The sequence below is a fragment of the Sus scrofa genome, chromosome 7 (assembly GCF_000003025.6).
Source record: "Sus scrofa isolate TJ Tabasco breed Duroc chromosome 7, Sscrofa11.1, whole genome shotgun sequence".
Taxonomy (NCBI): Eukaryota; Metazoa; Chordata; class Mammalia; order Artiodactyla; family Suidae; genus Sus; species Sus scrofa.
The window spans coordinates 83,013,981-83,036,573 of NC_010449.5; the positions used below are offsets into that span (position 1 = coordinate 83,013,981).

At 42.8% G+C, this 22,593-nt stretch overlaps 1 protein-coding gene across 1 annotated transcript in view; it reads right to left on the reverse strand.

The window, feature by feature from the left end:
• The window catches only part of LOC110261756 (microtubule-associated protein tau-like), a 33,479-nt gene continuing 27,224 nt past the window's right edge, over positions 16,339–22,593 (reverse strand). Inside the window, exons 3-4 of the mRNA XM_021100068.1 lie at positions 18,140–18,237; positions 16,339–17,592 (exon numbers count right to left, since the gene is read on the reverse strand). Of these exons, the coding sequence (XP_020955727.1) occupies positions 17,561–17,592; positions 18,140–18,237 (130 nt within the window). The 3' untranslated portion in view covers positions 16,339–17,560. The remainder of the gene's footprint in view (positions 17,593–18,139; positions 18,238–22,593) is intronic.

A 22,593-nucleotide genomic window follows, 5' to 3' on the forward strand; every position in this document is an offset into this window, starting at 1 on the left:
CCTGTTCTCACAAAGGTCCAGAAGGAAACTGTGCTCAGGGGAGAGGCAGGGGCAGAAGTCCTGCATATAACCGAAAGAAACGAAAAATGCAAAGTAGCAAATTTGGGCTGAGGGGGTTGGCGCGAATTTTCTGGGCCGATCGGTCGTATTGGTGGCTTGACTCTGGGAGGAGGCGGAAGGAGGGTTGGACGGGGGCTCGGGGCCGCGCGGAGGGCGGGTGGCCTCAGCGTCTCCATCCCCGCACGGCCGCTCCTGGCCTGGCCGAGCCCGCGGATTCCATCTCGAGTCCTGCTAACACCTATCATTTGAAGCCATCTTCGCTCCGTCTCCCAAACATCTCGAGCATTTTTGATTCCGCTCGCCGCTCCTTCTTATTGAGTTCTCCGTGTCTCTCGGCAACTTGTCATAACCTGTAATAAAATGCCCTTTCTGGCGGGAGTTAAAGTCCAGAGGGCAGCCGTTCTATTTTCAGCTGATAGCCGAGAAAAGGAGCCGCTGCCGCCTCCCTTTTGTCTGCCTCCGGGTTTAACTCCTGCGAGGCCGGCCGGGGGACATCAGGGCCCATCTCTCCCACCCAGCCGCCGGCTCTGAGGTCCCTGGCGGCGGGGGACCCACCTCCTCAGTCCCTGGGCTCTGCCCCAAGGCTCTAGGAGAAAGTTCTGAGCCTGGGAGCTGAGCACACAGGTGTTGCCAAGGCATATTCCTTAAAATGAGAAGAATCTCTTTGCACTTTTCGGCTTATTTTTTAATGGTAGAGGGGTTTGAGGAGAGGAACCAAACAGGGTAGGGACAGATAGAAAAATGGTACCCAAGTCAAGTCAGCCAGCATCTCATGAGCTTTTCACTAGGCTGGTTATTTAACCGGTTCAAACCATCTTTTTAATTAAACCCATCTTATAACTGTGCCCCCTAAGCCTGAAATCAAAATGGGAAAATTTGATATTACCTATCCAACATGTCAAGAGTTAGCACAGACCTCGGTTTCATCTTGAAATCAAACTGACACTATGGGGCTCCTCCCCGCCCCCACTCCATGTCTTTCATCTGCCTTTTGTCTATAGGGGAAAAAATAGCCAAAGATGAGTTGAATCAGAAAAATAAAGAAATACAGAGGCAAAGGAAAACAGTCAAACAAGCCCAAATAATAATTGTTTGGTCATTAAGCAAAGTCAAGGACTTTAAGGGCTTGACTCTATTAAGGGCTGTAGATAATATTCTGAGCCATGTCCTGTGAGCAGTCTTACAGTTACTGAAATCCCCCACCAGTCAGAAGAAGTTAACTACATGATGCCCAGACTGTAGCCATGACGTAAGCTGCCACAATTCCTAGAACTGACCTGCAGGAAATGGGAACAATGGACCCTGGAACTGAAGATTAACTGTGCATAGAACAACCAAGATGATACTGATCAGACCACTGCATGACCAGTTGTGCTGTTTCTGCCTGTAGCCCCCTCCCTCCACCCAGAAAAGCTCTTGCCTACTGGTTGTCAGTGGAGGGAGTTGGCCTTTGGATGGACATCTGAAATAAAGCAGACTTTCCTTTCCACCAGCCTTGCCTCTTTACTGGCTTTAAATTGGTGAGCAGCCAGAACCCACTTTTGGTGACAGTTTTGCCAGGGATGAGGGAGGTCGTCATCCCTCGCTGGAACTAGGGCCAGGTTCAGCCCCCTCCTACCCCCACCAAAAGGGCAGGACTTGGGATGTCCTGTAGGCCTCCTGGCCAGGCACATGGTCTTCCTAGTGATGAAGAGTGCCCCTGAATGTGACCTCTGGTTTCCCATCCTTCTAACCAAGGGGTTCCCAACCCCCAGATCTCTGGGGAACACCCCTCTCCTGCCACCATTATGAATTTAGAAAGAGCTGTCCCCATTTCTTCTTTCCTGACTGCCCCCAAAGGAGTCACCTTAAAATACCCAAAGGTGACTGAGGGAGCTGGGGAGTCTCCAGCCATTTTTCACTTGTCCACCATCATTTGTGATGGGGGAACCAATGGCCATGATGTCACTCAATTGGAAATGTGGATTAGGAAAGCAAGAAGGAGGGCACACAACTGGGACAGGGGAGACAAACCAGAAACCCCAAAGCTCCTTCCGTGGCACCTTGTTCTGTCCTGAGTTTGTTTAAAGAAGGAAGTAGGGAGGTTCCTCATAAAGATGGTATCAGGGGGTCTCTTCCTGGTACCCGTATCCAACCCCAGAATACTCTTCACAGACCTACAAACCAGGAGGGGCTGTGAGAGCATTCTCATCCAGTTGTAAAGCAGAAACAGCCTACCTTGTCTCTGGCACACTACCCTACCTCCTCAGGGTGTCCCCAAGAGAGACAGGTGCTGGTTCCACACTTCCCATACCCAAACCTCTCCAATTCACAAACTCTCTGCTAATTTCTTTCTACGCTGGGAAGCTAGTAAAATCTTAGAAACAATATTTTAAAAATCTAAACTACATTCTATTCCCTAAAAGAAACCTAAAGAAATTGACTGGCTGCACTCTGCAAGTGATTTCCTTTTTTTTTTTTTAAATGGTGGAGGGGGTGGGGTGTGTCATAAAATGTGATAAGGGAGGAAAGTAGAAAAACTTGATTTGAGAGTCCGGGTTATTTGATATTCCTCCACATAAAAGTATGTTCTGTTCTGTTAAAAAAAAAATGCATTTCTGTCTTCTGCATCAGAAGGCACTGATGAGACATAGTTGGGTGAAGTTTGATACACCTAGGAAAACTTAAACAGTGGAGGGTTTTTATCCCTCAAAGAAGAAAAAGTTAAGAAAACATGGACAAGAATTTCCCTCTGTGATGTGGGGATTAAGAATCTGACTGCAGCCTCTTGGGTTGCTGGGGAGGCCTGGGTTCCATCCCTGTCCTCAAGCAGTGGGTTAAAGGATTCGGTGTAGGTTGCAACTGTGGCTGGGATTCAATCCATGGCCCAGGAACGTCCATATGCTGCTGGTGTTGCCATAAAAAAAAAAGAGAAAGGGAGACGTGAAGAAGAGAAGAGAAAATTTCAAGAATATAGGAAAAAATGCTCTTGTGTTTGAGAGATCATTTTAGTAATACTGCATACTCTAGTAGATTCTTTATTGCAAACTCCCATCTTCCTTTACTTCTCAGAGTTGATTGTGCATTTCCAGTATGGCCCTTGTCCTGGGCATCTTCAAGTGATAGTTTGCCATCAGCCATGCAGGCTGCTGCCTTCATGAAGGTGTTATTACTGTTCCTTTTTAATCTCTGGACAAAGCCAGAATCCTTTTCCCTGTGTGTCCTACTTTTATAGTGACTATGAGGCTGTAGACCTTAGAAACAGTATTCATTTAAAACCCTGTTCTGAAATCCTCAGGACGTTTCTGAAGATCCTGACAATTTTAGTCCCATTCTCCCCAGTTAGCTCATAGGCTCTATTCAGAATGAAGCTATCTGGGGGCATGTAAAAGCCAGTAAATTTCCTGATGCACAAAAGAAAATGGTGCTTTCTGCCCACTGCCTATTTCCACTCGAAAGTGAATAATGCCCCAGTTACCACCAGGCCTGACTTGATTTATCTTGGTTAATAGGATTAACGTGTCAGCCCCTCTCAAGAATTTCCAAATGCAGATCCGGAGTGTCACTGACTCGCTGGTGTCTTTTTTCCTCTCTGATGAGCATAATGACGCACCTACAAGCAGAGGGCCTTTGTCCGGTGGGAGCAGACAGATTATCTGTCTCCAGTGAAATAAGGCGTGTTGTGGCCACCTTTGCCAAGACTCAAAGCCAGAACCCAGTCACTATAAAATAATTGTGTCACTACCTCACCAGTGCACTGTTCGTGTTTCATTTATCTTTTGACTGTAATTGAATGGTTGAAAAGCAAAAATGTAGACAAATTCCAGCTGTATTGAGATCTGTTTCTTCCTCCAGTACCTCGGCCCATCATTAGATACTTTCCCTCTCTGCACAGGAGGTCAGAGTGTATAAATATAAATTGCATTTTGCATTACTTCTAGATGAGTGAAGCTGTCAAAGCAATAATATGAGCTTTCAGTCCCACATTCTACCACTTCTTTCCCATTTTTTGGCCAGGAGGTCATGTGCAAATTGAACGTGACAACCCAGAAGACATGTCCAACAGACTCGTATTGTTACCCGTTCAGCCGCCTGGCTCATAACAACATTAAACCCACATTAGTCTCCAGCCTCCGCCAGGAAGGAGCTCGTAAACTCAGGATCCAGGATTCTCAAGAAGTTCACTTCAATGGTGACATTTCATCTGAAATGTAGGTACCCCTCCTTAAAATATTTTGCACCCAAGATTTGTGAGGATGTCATACCTAGAAATACCAAACCAGTATCAAAGCACAAAGCACAAAGGATAAGATAAAGAGCTAAGAGCCGTCCAACACACACACACACACACACACACACACACAAATGTACATGCTTCTATTTGAAATTATGCAAAATTTCCAGAATCCTGTGGCCATGTGGTTAAAAATCATCTTTATTGTTGTTCAAATGGTGAAGATATTTCGGGAGCCACTTTAAAATATGAATTGGCCTTGTACCCTTATTTGCAAGTTCTGCTTAGCATCCTTTTAAAACCCAATTGTACTATAAAAATTAAAGTTTTAGCAGCTTATTATCACTATGATTAAAAGATAACCTTCCTCCAACTATAACATAGTGAAGGAATCAGAAACTTTCATCAGTCTGAAGGAAGCTGAATGGCTCAGAGGATTGGTAATTGGCTATCGATGTGATCTGTTCATGTCTTGCCCAGATTGCAGTTAACGGAGAGCTGTTGTTCCCTGACAGGGTGTTTGATGGTTTCTAGGAAATGAGTGGCTGTTTTCATTCCTGTTCCAAATGGACAGGTGTCTACATCAGAATTGGCAACCTGGTTGGCACGCTCAAAGAGTGGCCAAAGAGCGCATTGTTTATGGAGAATAAACTTCCCTCCCTCCTGTGATGCCTGTGCACACGTGTGAGGGCTGGTAGTAGGGAGGAGGCAAACTGGAGATGCTGGAGGAAGAAAGACTGATTCAAGTCCATGAAAGGTAAGCAGGCTGAAGCCCTTTGATTCCAAGTGGTGCCATATGCAACAGCATCTCTCCTGAAAATTTATCTTGTGCTTTACCACGTTGTACTCTAAATGCACAAATAAGTCTATGAAAGGTACTTAATCTTCCTTAGGATGCTCTTATCAGTCTCAACAAATTAAAATGAGCCGAGTTTTTGACACTTTGCCTTATTTTTATCCCTCTTTCCACAATATAAAGAATCTTTAGTCTCATCTCCCCAACCACAGGTCAGATAAATTGCCTTTGTTTAATACTACTGAATGTGAGGTGATAGAAACTGGAAGAATCACACCTGAGAATACCTGGTCCACAACAGGAAGTATTGCTCTTTTCCTCTGTGGATAATATATGCTATCAGGAAGTTCCCATAGTGGCTCAGTCATAACGAACCTGACTAGTATCCATGAGGATGCAGTTTTGATCCCTGGCCTCGATTAGTGGTTGGGATCTGGCATTGCCATGAGCTGTGGTGTGGGTCACAGACTCAGCTTGGATCTGGCGTTGCTCTGGTATAGGCAAGTATCTGTCACTCCCATTCGACTCCTGGCCTGGGAACTTCCATAAGCAGCAGGTGTGGCCCTAAAAAGCAAAAAAAAAAAAAAAAAAAAGTTATCACACTATACCAGACTTATAAAAGTATTTATCTCTCCTTTCACTTTTACACATACTCTCTACAACCCTGAGTTATTGTTCATGCAAATGATTTTTACTTCCTGAGTGTCATTGTAAAGCAGTGCATGAGTCATATTCCTAAGAAAAAAAAAATCATTGTAATACTCCATAAAGTCTAATGTTCTTTTACTGTTTAGCCTTCACTTTCACAAATATTAGAGTTGTTTTAAGTTCTGGGGAAAGATTTTTTAAAAAGAAAAAAGCAGTTAGAAGACCTCTGACTATGACACTAAAGCAGTCAGTCTTTTGACAATGAAGAGATTTGTATGTAATTTTAAGTAACATTTTCAGGATTATTAAGAATGTTTAGTTGTTCCAGAGTTTCTGTCTCAGTGCTTAATGAATCCAACTAGGAACCATGAGGTTGCGGGTTCGATTCCTGGCCTTGCTCAGTGGATTAAGGGTCCAGCGTTGCCGTGAGCTGTGGTGTAGGTCGAAGACATGGCTCGGATCCCGTGTTGCTGTGGCTGTGGCGTAGGCTGGCAGCTGCAGCTCCAATTCGACCCCTAACCTGGGAACCTCCATATGCCACCGGTGTGGCCCTAGAAAAGACAAAAAGACCAAAAAAAAAAAAAAAGGTTAGTTGTTCCAAATTTTAAAATTTTGTTTCCAGTCACCAGATTTTTTTTAGGGCCACATCCATGGCATATGGAAGTTCCAGGCTAGGGGTAGAATGGGAGCTAAAGCTGGCAGCCTACGCCACAGTCATAGCAATGGGGGATCTGAGCTACCTCTGCAACCTATACCTACATCAGCAACCTATGGCACAGCAGCACCAGATCCTTAACCCACTGAGCAAGGCCAGGGATGCAGCCCACCACGGCTGCTAGTCAGATTGGTTTTTGCTGAACCACAGTGGGAACTCCCACAAGATTTTTATTTATTTTTTTATTTTACTTTTTATAAGTTTCTCAGATTTTCCTTGTTTTATTTGTTTATTTAGTCTTTTAAGGGCCACACCCACAGCATATGGAGGTTCCCAGACTCGGGGTTGAATTGGACCTGTAGCCACTAGCCTAAGCCACAGCCACAGCAACGCCAGATCCTTAATCCACTGAGGGAGGCCAGATTTCCAACCTGCATCCTCATGGATACTAGTCAGATTCGTTTCAACTGAGCCACAACGGGAACTCCCCCACAAGATTTTTAAATTCTTCTCCTTTGCTGTAACTATTCCTGTCTTTTCTTAATGAAATATTTATGTAAATCTGATGTTAATTTTTAGTTCCTTTTTACTCCACTACGTTGCCAGAAATGGTAGCAATGAGGTTCAAAGGCTTTGGAGTGAGGCTAACTCACTCTTACACCTCTATGTGATGCACTCTATGACCTTGGCACGTGAGTTGATTGTATGATCCTGTTTTTTCAGTGGTGACATGGGGGTATTAACAGTCCTAATTTACAAACTTGTTTGAGGGTTCACGAAATAGCATGCTCTCCATGTTTCCGAAACAGAGCTCTCCATCAGTGTACAGCACTATTATTGCTATTTATGATGATGATGATATAACCCCCCCATTTTTTTTTGTTTTTTGTTTTTTGTTTGTTTGTTTGTTTTGTCTTTTTGTCTTTTAGGGCTGCACTCGTGGCATATGGAGGTTCCCAGGCTAGGGGTCGAATCGGAGCTGTAGCCACCAGCCTATGCCACAGCCACAGCCCCAGCAACTTGGGATCTGAGCCGCATCAGTGACCTACACCATAGCTCATGGCAACGCCAGATCCTTAACCCACTGAGCAAGGCCAAGGATCGAACCTGCGTCCTCATGGATGCTAGTCGGGTTTGTTAACCACTGAGCCATGATGGGAACTCTGATGTAACCCTTTTAAGGGTTAGAATCTTCATCTGTGGAACAGAAATAATAATACCAATAAGACTGTAGAGAAGTCTGTGCAGTATTTGGCCTGGTGGCTGAATCAGAGCGGCTGTCAGTAAATGGGCAGTGGTTTATTGTTGCTTTATTCAAAGAGCCTTGGAAATGAGTGAAACATTCACTTTTGGAAAGAAAGCCATTCTTCAAGAGTTCCACTTGGTAGTCCTTCAAGTTCCTTGGTAGAGGTGGGGTCGATAGATGAATGAAGCCAATGCTGAGAATGATGCCCAGCTGGTTTCCCTTGTCTTGTGACCACAACTTATGCCCAGTCCTCTCCTGAATTCATCCCACTGGGTAGGGGGTGAGAAATCCCAGCAAACCTGGGTAGAGGCAGGCAGCCCAAGCGCCCCTCTACTGCTGAAGAAAATGGAAGAAATAAAACTCAGGGCAAGTATTTCACTGATCTGAAATGAGTCTTGAAATCTGAAGGAGATGATAAGGAGTTAGAATGTATTGTTTCCTTCCTGATACTATTACCTCACTTCTAGAAATAGAATCAAACCTTTCTGGAGTTGGTGGTTAAGAATGGACCAGATGGTTTCATCTTGAAAGACTCCAAAGGAACCCTGAAGCCAGCAGCCTCCGGCGGCTGCAAAAAAAGCCAGGCAGTTCTCAGAAAACTGTCTCTGCCTAGAAGGAGCCATCGGTCCTGGTGTTCCGGGAACATCACATTGAGTTAATAATTAAATTGTATTGGGGCCTTTAGGGATCCATATGTTGGAGGAAACTTTTCTTTTTCTACCCACCCCCCACACCCACCTTTTTTTTTTGTCTTTTTAAAACCGAGCCTGAGGCATATGGAAGTTCCCAGGCTAGGGGTCAAACCAGAGCTGCAGTTGCTGGCCATGGCCACAGCAATGCCAGATCCCAGCCATGTCTGCAACCTACACCACAGCTCATAGCAACGTAGGATCCTTAACCCACTGAGTGAGGCCAGGAATCAAACCCGCAACCCCATTGATACTAGTCGGGTTTGTTACCACTGAACCACAATGGAAACTCCCTGGAAGAAACTTTTCTGTTGAAAATAATATCTCATAAGTTGGAAGATTCCTTTATAAATCGGAGTTCATGAGTATAATCTCCCTGGAAGATGGGGAGTTGATAAGAACCAGAAATTTCCAAACTTAAGCCAATTATGTGTAACATAATTGAATAAAATGCTTGTCCTAGTTGATTCTGTGTAAAAAACCAAACACTCCTTGAATAATTAGATAGAAAACCAGTTTGTTCAGATAGCCCCTGCTCTTGATTTATTGTATCAAAATTGGTGTGTGTGTGCTTCCACTGTATTGATTGCCCAGTAATATTTATAACCTCCCTGTTTTTAGTTCAGTAAGGAAGCCAAATGGAGTTGGGTTCCCTCCATTCTCTCTAAACCTCACTGCCTCATCCTGCAGTGTAAATTAGATTTAGTGAAAATTAAAATGTATGCAAAGAAAAGTAACTTTTCTACCCAGTCATCACCAAAGACCCACAAAACCAAGAGTTTGGCATTTGCCTGTCATCTGCTTTTCTGACCATAGGGAGCAGCTCAAGTGACAGGCACACAGATGGACACATTGTATGATTAATGGCATCGACCAGGCCTGGTGGTGAGGATGTAGGAAATGGCGACAGACGTGAGCTAGTCCTCTTTTTGGTTTAATGCTCCTTCCAAGGTTTGAAATTGAGAGGGATGAGGAAAAATTCCAGCCTCACCCTTTGCTAGAAAATCTGAAGTCATACTTTCTTCTTTTCCAGAATCACTTGCCAAGACCAGCCCTTAGTGGGAAGCTATACCGGCCTTCTTATTGACTCACCAAAATTTAATATTCCCCTCCCTCCCACCTTCTCTTCCTTCCTTCCTTTGTTCTGTCTTCTTTCTTTCTTTCTTTTTTTTTTTTGTAAGGGCTGCACCCATGGCACATGGAACTCCCCAGGCCAGGGATCAAATCCACGCTGCAGCTGTGAGCTACCCCACAGCTGTGGCAATGCCAGATCCTTAACTCACTGCACAAGGCCAGGGTTTCAACCCACATCTCTGCAGCAACCTGAGCCCACTGCACCACAGCAGGGACTTCAACCAATATATATATATTTTTCTCTTTCTGCCATTTCTAGGGCAGCTCCCATGGCATATGGAGGTTCCCAGGCTAGGGGTTGAATCGGAGCTGTAGCTGCTGGCCTACACCAGAGCCTCAGCAACTCAGGATCCAAGCCGCATCTGTGACCTACACCAGAGCTCACAGCAACGCTGGATCCTTAACCCACTGAGCAAGGCCAGGGATCGAACCCACAACCTCATGGTTCCTAGTAGGATACGTTAACTACTGAGCCATGACGGGAACTCCTCCAGCCAATATATTCTTTAGTGATGAATATATAGCAATGTATTCAGGTGCACCAAAGACAAAACAATTTGTGAAGTATGGTGAGAAAAAAATGTGTAGCAGCTAAAATAAAAGGAAACCAAAACTAGAAAGGAACTGTCTTTAAGTGCCGGGGTTCTGTTCCACAGAATAAATTCTCTGACCCTGTTCTGGCCCTTGATTCCCACCAGTGTCTTGGCTCAGAATCCCTCCGGGATAAGTCCTGGGTTATGAAATGCCCTCTCTCCGGTGGCCTGCCTGCCAAATCCTGCTCCACAGACACCAGGCTAACCGGGCTCTGCTCATGGTGAGAAGCCTCCTCACCCTGAGGGCCTGATTAATGCTCATGTGTTTTCCTTTCTCAGACAACTCCGCAGGCTGGCAGAAGGAGGGCCATTAAGCAATCCGTGTGGTAATTTTTTTTTCTATCTTTTTGGGCAATTCTTCTGTGATGACATGATGATATATGCTAACAATGAAAAACAAATGCACTGTAGCCATATCTCCTTGTACTGGGTTTATTTTTGGAAATTAACAAACAAAATATAAATTCTCTCCTGTGCTTCCTTGATTAATAATCGATGGCTCCCACAATGCCCGCACACCAGTGGAAATGGAAACATCTGAGTGCTTCTACCAGCTGATTTGCCTTCATGATATCAGATAACCAGTTTTCCTGTTTTAACTGCATGAGCAGGGTTTACATGTCATTAGGTCAGGGTGTATGGAATTTTTTTTTTAACTAAGAGTAAACAATGAAACCCGATAACTTATTCAGGGCATATGGCTCAAAAGCAGGTACTCGATAATATGCATCAAGTTGCATTAATAAAGCAAGACTCTAAGGGCATATTTGGATCAAAATATTTCTGAATAGTTGTAAAACCAAAATATGACAGCAGAGCTCAGAATCCTACATAGGAATTACAAACAGGCAGGTCTGAATTGTTGAACTGTAGGACATGGGGTCTGCTGGAACCTTCCAAAGGGATGGTGACAGCCAACTATTAAAACTGTTCAGCCCATCAGCCCTGTGGGAAGAACAGGAAGAGGGCAGAGGATCAGAACAGGCAGGGTCTTTCTTGCTCAGCTCTCCTACCCTGACTCAAGGGTCTTACTGTTCCTGGAACAACTTAATAGAGTTGTGAGAAAAAGAAAGGAAAAACAAAGGAAAGAGAGGAAAATCAGCCCCCAAGGAGAGGTCTCCCACACTAAATTTGCTCTGGGTGCTAGGGCCCATAGAAGTCTATCTCCTTTTCTAGAACCTTCGGTGGTTTTAAAGTCCAGTCTGGTGAGTTTGGTAATGATTAATAGCACAGTATCAAGGATCAGACAACAGAAACCAACTTGGAGTTCTAGCTCCACCCACTACTAACCCTATGACATTGAGGCCTTCTTCCCTAAGCCTGAACTTCCTTAGTTGTGAAACAGAAATAATAATAGCAACGTACCTCCTCCAGCTGCTGAAAGGATCACAGAAAATCATAGTGTTTGGCACTCTGCATAGTCAGTGCTCACCTAGGCTGTTAGTGCAATATTTTGAGTGGACTACCTCAGTAATGGACTTTTTTTTTTGGTCCTTTTAGGGCTGTACCTGTGGCATGTGGAGGTTCCCAGGCTAGGGGTCTAGGGGTCTAAGCTGAGCTGTAGCCACCAGCCTAGGCCAGAGCCACAGCAACGCCAGATCCAAGCCGGGTCTGCGACCTACACCACAGCTCACGGCAATGCCGGATCCTTAACCCACTGAGCGAGGCCAGGGATCAAACCCACAACCTCATGATTCCTAGCCGGATTCGTTTCCGCTGCACCACAGTAGGAACTCCAGTAATGGATATTTTTCTTTCCATTTTGAGTCAACTATCTCCGCAATGGATATTTTGGGAACAGGAAATAGGCAGGGAAGAAGTTAGTAGTAACAGGATTCAGGCATGGACCCTAGGGTTGGCTATTTCAGCCTCCTTAGATGCTACCAGCTCCACCATTTAATTCAGTTCAAAAGTGTGTTTTGGTTCTTTCTCTGTAGAAGACTCAGGAAAGCGTTCTGGGGAGTACGCCGGGATCCAGAGAGCATGGTGATGTCCCTGTCTGATAAGGACTTTGCCTGCACAGGGGGATCACACAAATGTGGCCGTCCAGTTAGTGGTCTTATGTGAAGCTGAAGAGAGACAGCCTCTCAAAGTATCAGACTGGCCTCTTTGAATCTGAACTAGCACTCACATTATCCTAAGCCTTGTTCTTCGTGTGTGTGTGTGTGTGTGTGTGTGTGCACACGCGCACGCAGTATTTTAATAAAACAATTTCAGTTTAAACTCTTTTAAAGTTAAAATTTTAAATACTAATACAAACTGCATTAAAATATGTCTAAGCAAAAGAGTTTGGGTCTGTATATACGGGCCCCATATGCCTTTTGTCTCTGCCCCCAAACATGTGTCTGCCTCTGTGACAGCATGGGTAAGTCATGACTCTTTTAATAATTTGACATATAATCTCTGCCTTTTTTTTTCTTGCATAAAAGAATCTTGAGGCCAGAAACTAAATTGATGGTCTAGGACCCTACATTGACTTCCCCAGCCAAGCTTCAGAATATATTCTTACATTTTCCAAAGAGAATCTATATCTTGTATCATCTCTCTCAACTACTTGCCTCTGTTAGGCCAATGCCCCTCACCCAAAAAAAATTAGGGGATCAGCTAAGATAGGTAAGCAGATAGTCTAGGAAACTGAGATATGGAACTCACTCATCAAGATTATTTGGAAGAAGGATGTGGTCCCAAATTGCCTTCTCATTGTCCAGTAGGTCACAGTTCCATCAGGCAGAACTATGTGAGGCTCCTAGGGGGCCTGTTGCAGCAAATGTTCTTTTCCCCTTGAAGCTGAATGTCCCTTGCTGTCCTGTCAGTCATGGAGACACGGATGGATGAATGGAGGGGCCCTGGGGCCTTTGTCTCTAGGTGCAGTCAGAGCCCTGCAATTATTTTTCTGCACCAATGGGAAGATGAGCAGGGGCATCTTGACCTTGACCTTTTCCACTCATCTTGACCTTGACCTTTCCACTCAATAAAGTGACACTCCTTCTGGGTGGAAAATTTCCTTAATTTTTATGATGTTTATGGCTTTGACTACAAAAAAGAAAGTATTGAGCACCAGTATTAAAAGTACTATATATCTGAAAAGGTGTTTCCTATGGTATCTCTAAGTTGCATGTGCTTGATGTTGAAAGGGTTAACATTAAAGGAAAAACAAACAAACAAACCAAAAAAACCTTTCTATACCAGGTGAGCCTTTTTGCCAGTTTATAGATAGGACAACTGCAACCACAGCCAGCTAGTCTCTTTGGACTGCCCATATCCATCTTCTTGTCCCCGTATAGAGAGGCAGATACAGGGATGCTGATATTTGGTATATTCTTGAATTGCTAATGTCCTCTTATTTAAACCTCTTTAAAGTTCTAAAGCCAATTCAAAGTTTTTTATTGTAATGATTTCAACTCTATTTATCTTAGATTTAGAAAAAATAACACCTTCTTTCCCCAAATGGCTTTCCAAATACCGTCCTTAGTTTCGTTTTCAAAGCAACAGCTGGCACTCCAAGCCCTCATGTGCTCCCTAGTGCACTCTCCCCTAGAACCCTGCTCACCAGCCCTCCATCCCTCCTGCCTCCTGGACTTCCTTTAGCTCCTCTACTATAAGCTCCATTTGCTTTAAGAGTGACATTTTCTTAACTCCTTATTCCCCTGGCTGATTGCTACCCACCCCTTGTGCATCAGTTTCAACCTGGGTTTCCAACAGGAAACCTTTACCATTCCCTCAAAGTAGGACATGGGCTCTTGGCCCACGCTGCCCTGGTTCCTGCAGGATGACATCTAACGCACTGCATGCAATTACTTTTTGATCACATGTTTCCTGCTCTCAGTTCGGAGACTATTTCTGCTTTACCATTGTAACCCAGAACCTAGCACAATTTTTACATGTGGTAGGTACTCAGTAATCTTTTATGGAGTTCCCATCGTGGCTCAGTGGTTAACGAATCCGACTGGAAACCATGAGGTTGTGGGTTCAATCCCTGGCTTTGCTCAGTGGGTTAAGGATCCGGCGTTGCCGTGAGCTGTGGTGTAGGTTGCAGACATGGCTCGGATCCTGTGTTGCTGTGGCTCTGGTGTAGGCCGGTGGGTACAGCTCCGATTCGACCCCTAGCCTGGGAACCTCCATATGCTGCGGGAGCGGCCCAAGAAATGGCAAAAAAGACACACACACAAAAATAATAATAATAATCTTTGATGGAAATAAAAGAAAGAGAAGACAGGGAGAGGCAGGAAGGGAAGGAGGGAGGGAAGAAAAACAGCAGAGGAAGGGCAAAAAAAAGCATCATTCCAGAGGCATTCCTAATCTGTCATACCCACCCTCCCCCATGGCCTCTCCCCTCCACTTTTTTTTCTCATCTCCACTGAAATACCATAGTTAAAACAAAATTAAAATTATCATTGCCTCGGTGTATACTCCAATTTGATCTTTTTTTTTCCTTTGGTCGTTCTCGATCCTGCCTCCACAATTTCTAAGCGGGTTTACTCAACAAGCATAAAGTATCATGTCTCTCTCACATACATCTCAACAAATAAATGACAAAATACATTTTTATAAAATATAATTTTTTATTTGAGGTTTGAAAATCTTACAAAAATTTTCTTAAGTCATCAAATAATCCCATCTTGATAGTGGCATTGCAAACTTAATAAAAAAAAAACACTAGAAATAATATTATTTGGAGGTGCAGGTGGAGGTGAAGAATATCTTGGGGAAAATCTAGAGAAAAAGTGGTTTTTGGATATTTAGACATTGCATTTATAATTTGATGTCATTCATAACTAATGCTCGAGGCCTCCATTTATTTAATGAAATAGGTGTCTGTTCTATTTAATAAAAAGAAGGCTCAACCTCACCAAAGGGGATGTAGAAACTGGAACAAACAAAGTTATGCCAAATCCCCTTTAGGATATTTCCTGTAGGATAAAAATTCCAGGCTGGGAGTTCCCTTTGTGGTGCAGCAGAAACAAATCCAACTAGTATCCATGGGGACGCAGGTTCAATCCTGGCCTCGCTCAGTGGATTAAGGATCCGGCATTGCCGTGAGCTTTGATGTAGGTCACAGATCCAGCTCAGATCCCAAGTTGCTGTGGCTGTGGTGTAGGCTGGCAGCTACAGCTCTGATTCCACCCCTAGCCTGGGAACTTCCATGTGCCGCATTTGCGCCCTAAAAAGCTGAAACAGAACAAAACAAGAAACAACCCGAGCTGTACAATGTTGTAAAAGGTAACATTGCACTGTATGTGAGTATGAACAAGATAAAAATTTTTCAGGAGTTCCTGCTGTGGCACAGTGGAGGTGAAGATTCAATCCCCAACCTGGCACAGTGGTTTAAAGGATCTGGCATTGCCGTGATCCTTTAAGCTGTGGTGGGTCACAACTGTGGCTTGGATTTGATTCTTGGCCTGGGAACTTCCATATGCCATGGGTGTGGCCACGAAAAAAATATTTTTTTCAAGGCAACTTTCCACTGTCTTCCATGAATTTCCCTTTTATGTGCAGAGAAATCAAGATTAAAAAAAATGTAAGAGAGCACATAGTCCAGTAGCATCGCAGAGGAGAATCATACATGTTCATCTGCATTATTGTCTCCATTTTTCACTTTCTCACCTTAAAGGATGTTGTTCAGGGATGGCAGAGCTCCAGAACAGAGCAAGAAATCAAGTGAAGTGTAGATTCACTCATGATGAGAGACTTCAAAAGTTAAAATTACTAAGTCTGGGCTGGAAAATAAGAGAGGTTTACTTAGGCATTAAAGATAGGTAGTGGGCAGTAAGATGGATAGATTCTTATTGCATTGTCCCATAAAAGACTGGACCACTTGGCGAAGTTAATGCTAAGGGAATTTAAAGCAAGTTAGAAGAAATACTTCTTCACCTGGTAGAATTCATTCTGAGGAATTTGCTGCCATAGGCCATCATAAAATCAATCCCTGAGCTGGATTTTTCTGAGGGCCAGAATAGCGTACAACTCACTCTTCTGGCTAGTTGGGGAAGATAGAAGTAATCAATTCGCCTGCTTCTAGAAGATCACAGTTGATTACAAGTGGGGTCAACAAAAAGATGTCCCCCAGACTTGACCAGGATAATTAAAAAGTGTTTGCCCATGCTCACATGTCCTAGAAGGAAAGTGTAAATAGAATATAAAGCTCAAATGACCTGATCTAATATGACAAATGTTTTTTGACAGGGACAAAAAAAAAATTTAAACAATGCAAAACAAACCATTGCAGGAACCAATTATAGTCGTTCCTAAAATATTTCTCAAAAAACCATTTTCCTGACAATATAAATATTATACAGTGGTTTTGTTTTAATCTGATCTCCTCTTTTGACTGTTATTCTCAGAGTAGATCTGCCACACTTGAAAACAGCTAACAGGCAAGACTTTCTTTTTCCCAGCGGACACTAGGGTTTAGTCAGAAGTTGTGAATGCATGTACCTGTGAGCAAGGGAATGTTAATTCTGAGGTTGTCATGGTGAAGGTCAGCAACAAACTCCTTAGATAAAGATATCATAGCTTAAATTCAGCTTCTACCCCACCTCTTCTTAAATTTAACTTTTTAAATTTAATCTGCCCCACCTCTTTAACTTTTTTTTCCCTTGAAAATGTAGTGTATTCTTTAGAATTTCACTTGATGCCACCACAGGTGCATCAAAAGCAATATTACACCTTTGACATTCTAATGTATGAACTTCTAAAGGAGATACCCCAAAAGGCATTTCTGGTGTGACTGGAGCCTGCATTTTCATTTGTGGACGAGAGAATATCACACCATCTACCAAAAAAAAAAATGAGACATTTTGCTTTGCAAATTTACCAAGCAAAATAAAATCCTGAATAAGTCAAAATAAAACCTCATCCTTGATTTTCCACAAAGTGTAACAGTGCTGAAAAGTCATCGTTGTCACCTCCTGGAAACCAGGAAGTGTTACTGACTTCAGGGGACAGTGACTTGTCTGGTTTCATCACCCATGTTAAAGAAAAAGCAAAAGTAAATGTAAAAGGTATCTGGAAGTCCCTTCATGGTAAAACACCATAACTTCCCATAGCAGTTATAACTTGAACTTGAAGACATCATTATTTTCATAAGCATGGGGGTTTTTTTGGTTTTGTTTCTTGGGTTTTTTTTTTGTTGTTGTTGTTGTTGTTGTTGTTTTTGGCCGTGCCCTCAGCATGCAGAAATTCCAGGACCGAGGATGGAACCCGTGTCACAACAGCGACTGGAGTCACAGTATTGACAGTGCCAGATCCTTAACCTAATGAGCCACCAGGGCACGCCAATGTTCCTAAGTCAGTCTTATTAAAATATTTTCCTGGCTGAAAATTGTAAAAATATATGAAAGAGCATAAACTTATATTAATGTCAGGAGAGTTTTCTACAGTGCTCTGGCACTGCTGGAAGCTCTACAAGGCATTCCTGAATCAACTCACTGCTACAAGCACTCCTGATGGAGGGGACAGTCTCTGGAGCCAGGCTTCCTGGGTGTCAGTCCTGGCTCTGCCTTCATCAGCTGAGTTCCTTAGGCAGATCATTTCACTCCCCGTGCCTCAGTAGCCTCATCTATAAAATAGGTAGAACAATATTATCTATCACATAGGATTCTGTTCAGTTTAAATCAATATAAAGTAACTAAAACTGTGCCTGGTACATAAGAGTGCTCAGCTGTTGTTAATTTCCTTCAATTCCCCAGAAAGCCTGGGTTTTAAGAGAAATCATTTTTTCCCTGGGGGAGAGCAGGACATTAGGGGTCATTTCCCCAAGCAAGGATTTAAAGAGGAATGAAAGAACCTTCCATTCTTATGCTCTCTCCCCATTTCGGTTTCTAACCTTTCTTCTGCTTTCTCTCCTGCCAGGTTTCTCCTTAAATTCTGTGCTCCATAATCCAGCTAAGTTTACTCTCTCCTCCAGTCCTTGCATCTGCTCTTCCCTTGGGCTGAAATAGTTGCCTCTTCTCTCTCCCTACCAAACCCCGACTTGACTCACTCACAAACATCCATCAGTTCTCTGCTTAGATGTCATACTTCTGAGAAAAATTCCCCAAATCTAAGTTAGGTACATGCACGCACAGCCCCCATCTTTCAGGGGCCATTTTTCATTATCTGCTTACTCTCTGTCTCTACCACTAGACTGCAAGATCCTCTTGGCAGGGATTTGGTCTTGCCCATGGACCACTGCTCTCCATCACTGAGCTCCAATTCTGACACACTGAATGGATGAAAGAAAAACATCAAGACCAATAAGAAAGCCTGCCTCTTCTCAGAATCATGCTTTTTACTTCCATTTGCCTTTACTTTACAAAATCACCCACTGGTGAGAGTCTGCCTAAGTGAAATGGATGTTTTGGCTATTATAGTCAAACACCAGCATGACAGAAGAACTGTATTGGTGTTATGCGGAAATAGTTGGTATGTCTTTTATAAAATGAACACTGGGAAAATCTGTAATGCAGTCTGAATTGGGAAAAGTGCAAAGCTAAGTAAAATGGGAGAAATAGTTTCTTTGAGGATCATTTAATCTAAAACAAAACAAAACAAAACAAAACAAAACAAAAAACGGAGTATCCATCATGGCGCAGCAGAAACGAATCTGACCAGGGATGGAACCCAAGGGGTTTTGGGTTCCATCCCTGGCCTCACTCAGTGGGTTAAGGATCCGGCATTGCCATGAGCTGTGGTGTAGGTCGAAGACTCGGATCTGGCATTGCTGTGGTTGTGGCATAGGCCAGCAGCTACAGCTCACGTTAGACCTAAAGCCTGGGAATCTCCATATGCCATGGGTGTGGCCCTAAAAGGACAAAAGACAAAAAAAAAAAAAAAAACCCAAGGACTCCATGGGTGGTGGTGGTTTTTAAACAAATCAAAAGTTTATTGTTTAATCATATTGCAGAGTTTAAACTTACCTCCTAGAATTTGCAAAATAGTATTAACCTTATAATCTTTTGAGTACAAATAATATGTACTTGGCTTTATGGTGGATACTTGGAATGGGACAAAAATAGATTAAGCAGTTTAACCCAAGCATAGTGAAGTAAAAGACTGATTCAGGCAATTCACACTCCCATTTTACCCATACCCAGGAGATGTAGGTAATAGAAGCAGAAGCATGGAGCAATCTGAGTGAATTATTTAGTTCTTTATTTCTCTTTGTGAATGAAGGTTAAATATGCATTTAGAAATGTATGATAACAATAATAACCAGCACATTAAAGCAGTATTTACATATGGAAGCTCTGCTAAGCACTGTCCATGTATTATCTCATTTAATCATCACCAGATTCCTGTGAGGTATGGGAAATTAAAACAATACAGCTGAGTAATTTGAGACTATATGATTAAGAAATTTGCCCAAGGCCATGTAACTATCAATCAGCAGAGCCAGTCTTCAAATCCCCTTCAAATGAATAAAATATATTTAATTTCTGAGTTTTTCCTCTTACCTTCTAGCCAACAATACAGTCCTCACCCAAATTCAGATAAGTCTTGTGGGAAAACCTGAGGTCTGGCATCTGAAAAGTCATAGTAATTATCAGTTTGAGTAGATCACTCCATCTCTGTTTCATAATTTTTATATGAGAATAATAATATTCTTATCTGCCCTGTCTGCCTTCCACTGTTCCCAAGATGATCAAGTGAGGTGGTTTACATGCAAGAATGCTGGAGAGAGAAATGTGCTATACAAACATCAGTGGGTAGCATTTATTTACAGGCACTGTCTCTTGGTGTATTTTTATGAATTTCATTGGTATTTAAGGAATATTTTATGTATGATGGTTTAAAATGAGGTCTACCAAACCAGATATGATAAGTGGGTGAAAATGATGGACTTCTCCCACACAGATAAATCACTGTGATTTGAAGAGGGAAGTGGCAGTACCATAACTGAACTCCAGGCTTGGAGAAACTGTGATTGGCACCCATGGAAAGAAGAATAGGAGCTCCTGTCGTGGCGCAGCGGAAACGAATCTGACTAGGAACCATGAGGTTGCAGGTTCAATCCCTGGCCTCGCTCAGTGGGTTAAGGATCTGGCATTGCCATGAGCTGTGGTATAGGTCGCAGACGTGGCTCGGATCTGGCATTGCTGTGGCTCTGGCCTAGGCCAGTGGCTACAGCTCTGATTAGATCCCTAGCCTGGGAACCTCCATATGCCGCAGGTGTGGCCCTAACAAGACAAAAAGAAAAAGAAGATCAAAGACAAGTTTCCTCTTCTGAACACAGTGGTGCTTGGAACCAGAACTGCTTACAGATTAAGCAAAGGTAAACCCATTTGAATAACAGGGGTTTCCTGGGCAGTAAAACTTGAACTCACCTAAAGAGTAGACCATGGTCTCTCTATTTATTTCCTTGGAGAATATTGATCATTTGTAAGGCTTTAAAATTTTGTTTTATAGCCTATACACCTCCCCCCAATATATCTTTCTATAAAAAATGAAAATGTGGGGAATTCCTATTGTGGCTCAGCAGATTAAGCATCCAGCTAGTATCCATGAAGATGGGGGTTTGATCCTTGGCCTCGCTCAGTGAGCTAAGGATCCAGCATAGGTCACAGATGTGGCTTGGATCCAGCATTGCTGTGGCTGTAGTGTAGGCCAGTAGCTGCAGCTCTAATTCAGCTGCTACCCTGGGAATCTCCATATGTTGCAGGTGCAGCCCCCCCACTCTCCCCAAAAAAGAAAGAAAGACAGAAGAAAAAGAAAGAAAGTGTAAAAGATGTTATCTACCTCTATTACATGTGCAAAGCTTTGGGGAAACGTAGTGTTAAAAGAGAAGAAGGTAACTTGAGATCCAATTTCATCTACCGATTTTTCCACGTCCTTTGTATCCTAACTCTCTTTGCTTTCAACATAAAATAACACCCTTGCCTGTAATAATTTATGTTCTCTCCTGCATTTATTGAGTACTCAAGGATATAGTTGAGTACTAGAAGAGATATCTGTAATTTTTTTCTGCCCAGCATTCATTCCCTCTTTATGTAATAGAAGCTTGATTTTCCATTAGGACGCCACCTCCTTTCTGTATTCTCAGTCCTTAAGAGTTAGGGACTTGGGTCCAGCAGTAGGCAAGTAACCAAAGCCCAACCAATCAAAATGATGGTAATTTTTCCAAGGCTGGGCACATGACCCAATCAAGACCTATAGATGTCAGCATTGAAATGTTTGATGTAACGTCTGAGGGGGAAAAAAAAAAAAAAAGCTAAACTACTAAATATAATCTTTGAGGTACTCGTAGCCATCTTTGTTGCCACATGAAGAGAGTCTACGTGAGAAGGAAAAGCAAAGCTAAAGATAAAAGAACAGTTTCCAGAGTTCCCACTGTGGCACAGTGGGTTAAGAATCTGACTGCAGCACCTCTGGTCACTGTGGAAGCAAAGGTTCCATCCCTGGCCTGGCACAGTGGGTTAAAGGATCTGGCATTGCCACAGCTGTGGCATAGATTGCAGCTGTGCTGTAGATTCAGTCCCTGGCCTGCAAATTTCCATATGCCATGAATGCAGACATAAAGATTTTTTAAAATGTTTCCTAGGGGTGTTATTTATGTATTTAGCTCTTCTCTGTTCTTTTCCATTATCAGAGGTAGTACATTCTCCTTTTGATCAAGCCAGCTTCTATTCAGATTCTGTTAGTTAGGTGATCATTCTTCATTCACAAGTGATGATATAGCCCATGTACTCTGTAGTTCTGCAATACCCTCGTGCCATCAACTCCGATGGAGATAAAGAGTTAACTACTGTAAAAATGGCAGCAGAAATAATACCTTGAATCAAAAGAGCTGAATTCTAGTATTGACTCTGCCACTAGTGTATTTTGTGACCTAGGATACAGGCCCTTCTAGTCGTTGGTTTCCTTGATGGGACTGAATTATGCAATATGGTGGACATTGCTGGTACTCACAATATCTGGCTTTTCTCTCCCTTCCAAGAACATAAAGAACCACATTTCTCAGATTTCTTGGAGTTATGCTTGGCCAGGTGACCAGTTATGGCCAACAAGATATAAAAAAAAAAAGACACACATGTTACTTCTGGTCTTGATACCCTCCAGTATTCTCTTCCTCTGCTATGGCCGCAGAGGATGCCATTAATTCAAGATGGTCCAATCATAGATGATTGAGCCTCCATCGTCGTGGACCTCAAGGAGGTACTTGGAACAGAATCCCCTTGCCAACCTGAAACTGATATGTAGTATGAATAAGAAATAAGCCTTCATTTTTTAAAAACAATAAATATTTCAGTTCTAATTTGTTACAGTATCATAACCTACTTATACTGACTAATACAATCATTTCCACTTTTTCTCTCAACTCTCACTTGCTGCAATTGCCATGCATATGTTTTCTATGCTGAAATAATGGATATAGAGCAAAAAAGAAGCCATGAACCCTACAGATCTGCTAGGATAGTTTTTCTTTATAAGTTGCAGGGAGAGACAGGGATTAAGGAGAGGCCCCATAGAGTTTCTCTATCTCCAGGAAGAGTCATTCTACAAAATTTTCTTTTTGTTTGTTTGTTTGTTTTTGTCTTTTTTTTTGCTATTTCTTGGGCTGATCCCGTGGCATATGGAGGTT